The sequence below is a fragment of the Salmo salar genome, chromosome 06 (assembly GCF_965601325.2).
Source record: "Salmo salar chromosome 06, fSalSal1, whole genome shotgun sequence".
Classification (NCBI taxonomy): domain Eukaryota; kingdom Metazoa; phylum Chordata; class Actinopteri; order Salmoniformes; family Salmonidae; genus Salmo; species Salmo salar.
Window position 1 is genome coordinate 57813712 of NC_138296.1, and position 10512 is coordinate 57824223.

At 40.0% G+C, this 10512-nt stretch overlaps 1 protein-coding gene across 7 annotated transcripts in view; it reads right to left on the reverse strand.

Moving 5' to 3' along the window:
- Nucleotides 1-8648, reverse strand: part of LOC106607647 (SERTA domain-containing protein 2) — a 39730-nt gene extending 31082 nt beyond the window's left edge. The window contains exons 1-3 of one of the 7 annotated variants that reach the window (XR_006770277.2): nt 8498-8632; nt 7893-8024; nt 705-1698 (exon numbers count right to left, since the gene is read on the reverse strand). Coding sequence is in view for 3 of the 7 variants with exons in the window: in XM_082976773.1 (XP_082832899.1) it covers nt 7893-7963 (71 nt within the window). In the remaining 4 variants the exon portion in view is untranslated. Of the gene's footprint in view, nt 1-704; nt 1699-2295; nt 2351-7892 lie in introns of those variants that run through there. The other 6 variants (XR_006770276.1, XR_006770275.2, XM_082976773.1 and 3 more) reach the window with 6 other exon arrangements.
- Between the last annotated feature and the right edge of the window lie 1864 nt (nt 8649-10512).

Below are 10512 nucleotides of genomic sequence, written 5' to 3' on the forward strand. Positions count from 1 at the left end.
CCTGGGAACAAAGTTGCGGCTTATAGTCCGGAAATTACGGTAGATATTTTGTGTGTACGCATTGATATGTAGGCTACGCGTGCCTTTTAAATTTTTTTTATGTAGTTCTGTACTTGAGCTGTTCTTGTCTATTGATGTTCTGTATTAGGGTGACTCACAAAATCTTGGTTTCAAAGATTTCAAACATGAAATCTTTAGACTTGCAATACATTTCCTTTTTAGGCATTAATAACAAGGTCTGAAGTGTTTGTGAGCATTAAATTGTCAGTAAATGTTTTTAAATTAACACATTTAACATTTTCAAAAACAAGTCCTTAAAAATCTCATCACCACAACAGTCGATACCATTAGGAAAGCTAATAATCAAAAAATAATAATAATTGAAAATGTTAGTCATGCAGTTACTTGAAACTCTGAAACAAATATAACATTTGATTTTGACTGCTCTCTCATTACCGCAACATCTTCCACAATCTACAACCTAATATTTTTAGATATTTCATTGAAACCTGACATTTTCAAAATGATGTGGCAAACCTGAAAGAACATAACTTATAGATTCTGCACATGCATTTAAAAGCAATTTACAATTTTTCCATTCATTAAAATAACATTAAATGAACACCTGTTGCGGTAATGATACCTAGGTTTCAGAAATGAGGTCGACAATTTCTGTAATGATAATAAGTATACTAAGACTGAGGTATGATTAAAAACATGACATTTAATGTAGAAAATAAATGAGAGATTGGCACAATCATGGATTCAAGTTCAATCAAATTCATTTTGCAGTGCTTCAAAAGTACATAACATACATAGGCTGAAAACATCCAAAAACAGAGCAGGACATGTCATCGTCACTACAGACACTGGCCTGGGGATGATGTTTCTATGACCCCAAGCTGGTGCAGCTTCTTTATCTTCAAGCCAAAGTTTCCATGCCTTTTGCAAGCACATGTTTCTCTGTCTGTGACTCGTTTAAAGAATTGAGCCTTGGAAAGGTTGTGCCTTGGATTCTCAGACAGAAATCTTCTATGAAGATATGCCATAGCGTCCGTTATTAAGGCTCTCTTATGGAATAACTGTCCCTTTTTCCAAAGTTCTCCAGATTACCCATTTATTAGTGTTGACTTCATCTCGATGAAGGAAGCGGCTAACAAGTGTGTGCATTAGTCTTCTCCGGCTGTAATGTTCTCTGATGACACCTCTTTGCCTTCCATGTTGACAATTACCTGCTTCCTCTTGGCCATCATCTCAAGTCTTTTCAGTCTTTTCTTTGGATTGACCATCTCTTTGGTCCTCTCCAGAAGCTTCTCTTCTGTGTAGTGCAACTTTGCCCAAAATTTTGATAGTGTTTTCTTTCTTCTGTTCCTCTTTTTGGGTGATTCCTTTGGGGTAGATGTCTTCCTTGGTCCTGGTGTCTGTAGAGATGTCTCTCTTCTTTTAGGAGTTGATGGCAGGACATTTACCTGCTGAGGTGAGAATGGCTGTTCTCTTGGGGAGGCTGCATCTTCTTAATTTGCTTCTTGAACATGTTGAAGTGTATCATTTTCCTCGCTTGATGGTGTTATGTCATTACAGCTTTTAGCAGTTTCTTTTTTCTGTAATTCCTGTGGAGTTGTCCCGCCACAGTTTTTTCTTCTTTTCATGTTGCTTTGTCGGATATTGATTTTACAATTTTGCTTTCATTTTTGATATCTGGAAAAGGGAAGGAAGCATGACATGAAATGAGCATGTCTCAAAACATGGGAAAAATCTTACTGTTATGGACACATCATCCTATAGTAGAGACTGAATGGCTTACTGACCGTGTGTGCGCGTATCCTACAGTAGGGACCGAATGGCTTACAGACTGTGTCTGTGTGTGTACACATCCTATAGTAAGGACTGAATGGCTTAGACTGTGTGTGGACATCCTATAATACAAACTAAATGGCTTACTGATTGTGTGTGTGGTGGACGCGTCCGCGCTATTTGTAGACTTCCTAACACTGTAGGGTATTGACTTCCTATTGACACTGTATGAGGGCATATATAAAAATATAAAACTCTTGCTGTAACCTCTCCAACCCCCAACCTCTCTCTTTCCTTCCTTCTGTACTCTTCCAGCAATTCTGGGTTGGTGTAAACTTTTTCTCTGAATTTTGCCAGCCTTCGCTAAAGCTTTCTTTTTGTCACTTGCTGACTGTCTGCATTAAACAGGACATAAAGCAAAATACCAACAGTTAGTGAATAACTTAAATTAACAGTTCAATATAAATATTTAAAAATATAGTCTGATTAAATTCTCTTTACCGAAATTCTCTCTACTGCAACTCGCCTTAAATTGCTGCGTTAAGTGAGAATGGTGCTGTGGAGGATGAGGAACATTAGCATGTTTTGCTAACAATAGAAAAGCCATGATGACTAAGCAAATTTGTACTTGTTGTACATAAGACATTAAGTATATTTTCATAGAAAATTATAAATCGAATGTTTTTCTAAATGTTAAAAACTACCTGTATCGGTAATGATAATCAATCACTGTTGTGTACGCAGTCTGACAAGAGAATGTTTAACTTTTAACTGGAATGTTTGTTTTTTTTCACCTTTATTTAACCAGGTAGGCAAGTTGAGAACAAAGTTCTCATTTACAATTGCGACCTGGCCAAGATAAAGCAAAGCAGTTTGACACATACAACAACAGAGTTACACATTGAGTAAAACAAACATACAGTCAATAATACAGTAGAATAATAAGTCTATATACAATGTGAGCAAATGAGGTGAGATAAGGAAGGTAAAGGCAAAAAGGCCATTGTGGCAAAGTAAATACAATATAGCAAGTTAAACACTGGAATGATAGATTTCTAGTGGAAGAAAGTGCAAAGGAGCAAAATAAATAAATAAATACAGTAGGGGAAGAGGTAGTTGTTTGGGCTAAATTATAGATGGGCCATGTACAGGTGCAGTGATCTGTGAGCTGCTCTGACAGCTGGTGCTTAAAGCTAGTGAGGGAGATAAGTGTTTCCAGTTTCAGAGATTTTTGTAGTTTGTTCCGGTCATTGGCAGCAGAGAACCGGAAGGAGAGACGGCCAAAGGAGGAATTGGCTTTGGGGGTGACCAGAAAGATATACCTGCTGGAGCACGTGCTACAGGTGGGTGCTGCTATGGTGACCAGTGAGCGGAGATAAGGGGAGACTTTACCTAGCAGGGTCTTGTAGATGACCTGGAGCCAGTGGATTTGGCGACGAGTATGAAGCGAGGGCCAGCCAACGAGAGCGTACAGGTCGCAGTGGTGGGTAGTATATGGGGCTTTGGTGACAAAACGGATGGCACTGTGATAGACTGCATCCAGTTTATTGAGTAGGATATTGGAGGCTATTTTGTAAATGACATCGCCGAAGTCGAGGATCGGTAGGATGGTCAGTTTTACGAGGGTATGTTTGGCAGCATGAGTGAAGGATGCTTTGTTGCGAAATAGGAAGCCAATTCTAGATTTAACTTTGGATTGGAGATGTTTGATGCGAGTCTGGAAGGAGAGCTTACAGTCTAACCAGACACCTAGGTATTTGTAGTTGTCCACATATTCTAGGTCAGAACCGTCCAGAGTAGTGATGCTGGATGGGCGGGCAGGTGCAGGCAGCGATCGGTTCAAGAGCATGCATTTAGTTTTACTTGTATTTAAGAGCAGTTGGAGGCCACGGAAGGAGAGTTGTATGGCATTGAAGCTCGTCTGGAGGGTTGTTAACACAGTGTCTAAAGAAGGCCCAGAAGTATACAGAATGGTGACATCTGCGTAGAGGTGGATCAGAGACTCACCAGCAGCAAGAGCGACATCATTGATGTATACAGAGAAAAGAGTTGGCCCAAGAATTTAACCCTGTGGCACCCCCATAGAGACTGCCAGAGGCCCGGACAACAGGCCCGGTGAACCAGGCGAGGCAATCATTTGAGAAACCAAAACTATCGAGTCTGCCGATGAGTATGTGGTGATTGACAGAGTCGAAAGCCTTGACCAGGTCAATGAATACGGCAGCACAGTATTGTTTCTTATCGATGGCGGTTACGATATCGTTTAGGACCTTGAGCGTGGCTGAGGTGCACCCATGACCAGCTCTGAAACCAGATTGCATAGGTGCGGTGGGATTCGAAATGGTCGGTAATCGGTTTGTTGACTTGGCTTTCGAAGACCTTAGAAAAAGGCAGGGTAGGATAGATATAGGTCTGTAGCAGTTTGGGTCAAGAGTGTCCCCCCCTTTGAAGAGGGGGATGACCGCAGCTGCTTTCCAATCTTTGGGAATCTCAGACGACACGAAAGACAGGTTGAACAGGCTAGTAATAGGGGTTGCAACAATTTCGGCAGATAATTTTAGAAAGAAAGGATCCAGATTGTCTAGCCTGGCTGATTTGTAGGGGTCCAGATTTTGCAGCTCTTTCAGAACATCAGCTGACAGGATTTGGGAGAAGGAGAAATGGGGAAGGCTTGGGCGAGTAGCTGTGGGGGGTGCAGTGCTGTTGACCGCGGTAGGGGTAGCCAGGTGGAGAGCATGGCCAGCCGTAGAAAAATGCTTATTGAAATTCTCAATTATAGTAGATTAATCGGTGGTGAGAGTTTCCTATCCTCAGTGCAGTGGGCAGCTGGGAGGAGGTGTTCTTATTCTCCATGGACTTTACAGTGTCCCAGAACTTTTTGAGTTAGTGTTGCAGGAAGCACATTTCTGCTTGAAAAAGCTAGCCTTGGCTTTTCTAACTGCCTGTGTATATTGGTTTCTAACTTCCCTGAAAAGTTGCATATCACGTGGGCTGTTCGATGCTAATGCAGAACGCCACAGGATGTTTCTGAGTTGGTTAAGGGCAGTCAGGTCTGGAGAGAACCAATATCTGTTTCTGGTTCTAAATTTCTTGAATTGGGCATGCTTATTTAACCTCTCTGGGCAAGTGGGACGTTTGCGTCCCACCCTAGTGAACAGCCAGTGGAATCGCGTGGCGCGAAATACAAATACCTCAAAAATGCTATAACTTCAATTTCTCAAACATATGACTATTTTACACCATTTTAAAGACAAGACTCTCATTAATCTAACCACATTGTCCGATTTCAAAAAGGCTTTACAGCGAAAGTAAAACATTAGATTATGTCAGCAGAGTACCCTGCCAAAAATAATCACACAGCCATTTTCAAAGCAAGCATGTATGTCACAAAAACCAAAACCACAGCTAAATTCAGCACTAACCTTTGATGATCTTCATCAGATGACACTCATAGGACATTATGTTATACAATACATGCATGTTTTGTTCAATCAAGTTCATATTTATATCAAAAACCAGCTTTTTACATTAGCATGTGATGTTCAGAACTAGCATACCAACCGAAAACTTCCGGTGAATTTACTAAATTACTCACGATAAACGTTCACAAAAAAACATAATTATTTTAAGAATTATAGATACAGAACTCCTCTATGCACTCGATATGTCCGATTTTAAAATAGCTTTTCGGTGAAAGCACATTTTGCAATATTCTCAGTAGATAGCCCAGCCATCACGGCTAGCCATTTAGACACCGACCAAGTTTAGCCCTGACCAAACTCCGATTTACTATTACAAAAGTTTGATTACCTTTGTTGTCTTCGTCAGAATGCACTCCCAGGACTGCTACTTCAATAACAAATGTTGGTTTGGTCCAAAATAATCCATTGTTATATCCAAATAGCGCCGTTTTGTTCGTGCGTTCAAGACACTATCCAAAGTGTAAATAAGGGTCACGAGCATGGCGCAATTCATGACAAAATATTTCTAAATATTCCATTACCGTACTTCGAAGCATGTCAACCGCTGTTTAAAATCAATTTTTATGCCATTTTTCTCATAAAAAAGCGATAATATTCCGACCGGGAATCTGCGTTTAGGTAAACAGACAAAAGAAAACAAAGCATTCTGTCGACGCGGGCACGAGCCTGAGTCTCACAGTACTGTAACCAGCCACTACCCAAACGCGCTACTTTTTTTCAACCAGAGCCTGCAAAGCCACGATTCAGCTTTTTGCCGCCTTCTGAGAGCCCATGGGAGCCGTAGGAAGTGTCACGTAACAGCAGAGATCCTCTGTAATGGATAGAGATAATCAAGAAGGGCAAGAAATTGTCAGACAGGCCACTTCCTGCATGGAATCTTCTCAGGTTTTGGCCTGCCAAATGAGTTCTGTTATACTGACAGACACCATTCAAACAGTTTTAGAAACTTTGGAGTGTTTTCTATCCAAAGCTAATAATGATATGCATATTCTAGTTTCTGGGCAGGAGTAATAATCAGATTAAAATCGGGTACGTTTTTTATCCGGCTGTGAAAATACTGCCCCCTAGCCATAACAGGTTAACAAACCTGACTTTGCAATACCATTACAGAAGGTCAAGTAAAAACTCAAACCGGTCCGTGCATCAACACTGGTAATATAGTAAAATACAGTATACCGCCCAGCCCTACACTAGGCATATAACCAAGAAACTACGCCCGTCGGAGAGCTGGAAGCTAGCCAGCTCAATAAAGTGTAAAAAATGTACACTGGGAATATACTGTTAAGTGAAGTGCCATGGTAGGGTGTTGGGTGTCATGACAAACAATGGATGCTATGCCCAAATGTAAAGCAAGTGTCATGCTAAGAGCGTTCAAACTCTGGTAACATTAACATTACAGTAGTGAAGCCCACAAAATCTGGGGTTTTATATTGGCTTTTTGCGAAGGGTATTCCTCAAGCTGTGTCATTCAAAAACATAGGTTACTACTTCGTAGCTACGTTTTATTGGTTGGGTTGTCACGGACTGGTCCAAATTCAAGTTTCGCCACTCCCTTTTAGCCAGCTAACTAGCTGTGTGAGAGTACCTGATGTCATTCACTGAGAGATAGTGCAACCCTACCCCTAACAAGAACTGTTCACTGAGGCAATGCTTGGGGCGAGAGGCAGTACCGTGTCAGCGGCAGATTTTGTGGTCAATGTTTTTCCTTTCAAGTGACTACCAGAATTCAGTGGCTACAGCTCTACAATCGATGATAACATAACTAATACCAATATATTGAAAATGTCCTATGTCGTTTTCCAGCTGGCTGGCATAAGGCTGCTAAAAATGTTTTGCTGGAATCAGCGCAGTTTGTCCTCTTTAAAAAAAAAACATTTTTTGGTGCTCCTAAATTTTGTTTGGTGCTTACATTAATGTTATTTCCTCAAATTTAAGAAATCAGCTTCATGAGTATATTTGTAGGGCTGTTTTAAGCACAACCCATACAGAAAATGTATTTGACTTTATTATAATTGTTTTGCTATAATAAAACAAATCGGCAGATACAGTATATTGGTTATCTGTGAATATTTCCACTAAAATCGGATCCAAAAATCCCATATTAGCTGTGAACAAGTAAGCATCACGATTAATGTGTGAACAAGTGGTGCAGTTGACCACATTTTAATATCGAACTGAAAAAGCTCTTATGCAATCCATATTTTTAAAATAAGATATATTTTCGCAGGCTGCTGTCACACGACAAAGAACAGAATGTGGTCCTGAACCATTTCATCAATCTTAGTGTAGGGCAGACACCTAGCCTACATTTTGCCAAATTAAACTGGCTGGTTGATACAACCTCGTATTGGCTACAATGAGCTGTAAGTGTCAGAGACAACCAGCTACATGAAGCCCGAAATGCAAAAAAAATTACTAGCGAGCAGTCGAGAACTTGGCTAGCCAGCTCAGCTAACGTTAGCCAAATTAGTAGCAAACGTTAGCAAGCTAGGTTTAGTTAGCTAGTTATGACGTTTCTCGTAGCAGAGTACTAAGACGGATTTTAAAAATAGCGAACATGGTAACACAATGCTAACTAAAGCAAGTAAATTATCTTGATTGAATAAAGTATATTACCTTGACGAAGGGAGGACATGTCTATGTTGTTCAGGTCCTTTCACGTCAGACTCCACATCCAAACGACACATCGAGGCAGTTCGAATTCCGCTTTTCCTTCTCACCGACGACTTATCGTAGGATACAATAACCCTTTAAACCATATCGTTGTTCTTTATTAGTTAGCTAGTTCTTCCAGTCAGTTCACATTTAACAGTAAATTGTTGTCCACGGCAAAGTAAGAAACGTGTGAGACCACCTAGGGACTATTCAACGCTAGCTAGCTGCATACCGCTCAATGAATCAGCTAGCGGAGACAAGAATACAGTTATAGCTAGCAAAAAAACATATACTGTTAGCTACATTATGCTAACAGGCCTTTGAAATTACAACAATCTTAAGACTTTGAAAGTCGAAAAGTGAAAGTCTGGACATTCCTGGCCAAAACTCCTCTATGGCAGACATCAAATTAACTGAAGAACTACCTCCAGTACCGTTCAACACTCTGGTTACATTGAAGTTGTAACCTACCCGAAGGGAATCAGGTAGGAGAACCTTGAATGGTCCAATGAAATGTCAGGCCCGCCTAGTAACTACGTCTGATTGGCAAAGTAGAATCCCCCTACCTTTAACGCTGCAATATGTAACTTTTTGGGGCTACACGGCCAAAGTCACATTTCAATTGAGTTATCTGTTATTCTCATTGAAAGCAAGTTTTAAAAGCCGTATATGTCTTCTATGTGCTGGGTTTCTATGATGCCCGTTCTTAAGTTTCCCTTTTTGCGTATTTTACTTTCGGTTTTGTACACCAGTTTCAAACAGCTGAAAATACAATATTTTTTGTTATGGAAAATATATTTCACAGCGGTTTATGATTTGTATTTGTATTTATTATGGATCCCAATTGGCAGCAGATACTTTTCCTGGGGACCAGCAAAATTAATGCCTGGTATATACAATTAAAAACGTTGTGTTACATTTCACAACACATTAAGTGTGTGCCCTCAGGCAACTACTCTACTGCGACATATCTACAACATAAAATGTACGTGTTCTTGTGTGTCTGTGCCTGTGTTTCTTCACAGTTCTCGCTGTTCCATAAGGTGTATTTTTATCTGGGTTTTTTTTTAATCAAATTTTACTGCTTGCATGAGTTACTTGATGTGGAATAGAGTTCCATGTAGTCATGGCTATGAAGTAATGTGCGCCTCACATAGTCTGTTCAGGACTTGGGGACTGTGAAGAGACCTCTTGTGGCATGTCTTGTGGGGTATATGATTCTCTACACAATGACTGCTTGTTTTGTCACATAAACTGAAATTAAGCAAACTATTAGAATTTTTGCAACCAGGAAATGGCGGAGCGATTTATGCATATTGCACCTTTAATTAGTTAACTTTAGTTCTACTGCCTTGCGCTCACATACTGGAAATGTAACAATATGAAAATATTGCAAGGAGATGATTCAAAGGGCATTACATTTTTTGGCAGATAATAGCAGTGACGAATAAGTATGAGGAAAAATGTGAACTGTGTTTGGGCCAATTGGCCAATCTCAGGTCTTATAAGAAAAACACATTTTGAATCTTTTGGATAATTTTTTCATTTTCAGAATATGGTATATGCTGCAGCCCCAGCAAGGGTGACAAAAAAATACATGGTCACATGACCAGTTCCCAGGCCATCATTGAAAATAAGAATTTGTTCTTAACTGGCTTGCCTAGTTAAATAAAGGTACAAATATATATATTTACCATCACAGACCGGACCTACAAACAAAAATATAGCCAACCAATATCTAGGAGAAAGAAGACAATAGGCATGGTTTTTGAATATAACAAAAAAAAAAACAGGCAACTGCTCTCATGTACCACATGCTACAGTATCCCCCCTCTCCAGAAGCATCCATGTGCCCATGCTCCATAAATGTCTCCCCTAGGCATCCCACCACTGCCACCAGTGTAGCTGACCAATATCTAGGAGAGAAGTGTCGTACAGGGGGGCAATCTTACAATCCTGCGGACAGAGATGAAAGCTCTAACACCTACGCCAATAGCCCAGGCAAAACAATTGCAAGGTGCATTCAATGGGATTTGCAGTAATTTAATTGCTTTAAAGTTACAATGCAGCCGTTTTGATCTCAGTATCAAATCATTTCTGGGTAACAATTAAGTAGCCTACCTTACTGTGATAGTTTTCAAATAAAATTGTCAATAATAATGAAAATAGCTTCTTAGATAAGAGCAATTTCTCAAGCAAGAATTTAGCTAGGACTGTCTGGGAGTGGTCTGAGAGGGAAGGGAAAAACTGAAAATGAGCTGTTATTGGTAGAGCGGTTTGGAACTGTCTTTATTGGTCTATTAACTAATTCAACAGGCAGGCCAAAACTCCATCAGGCTGAAATTTCAGGCAGTCTTTTTAACAGCTCTTACACTAAAAGGGCATTATCATAATTTTCACAGTATTATTCTAACCTCATAGTATATAAATACTCAATATATACAAAGTATGTGGACACCCGTTCAAATGAGTGGATTCGGCTATTTCAACCACACCAGTTGCTGATAGGTGTATAAAATTGAGCAAACAGCCATGCAATCTCCATAGACAAACATTGGCAGTAGAATGGCCTTACTGAAGA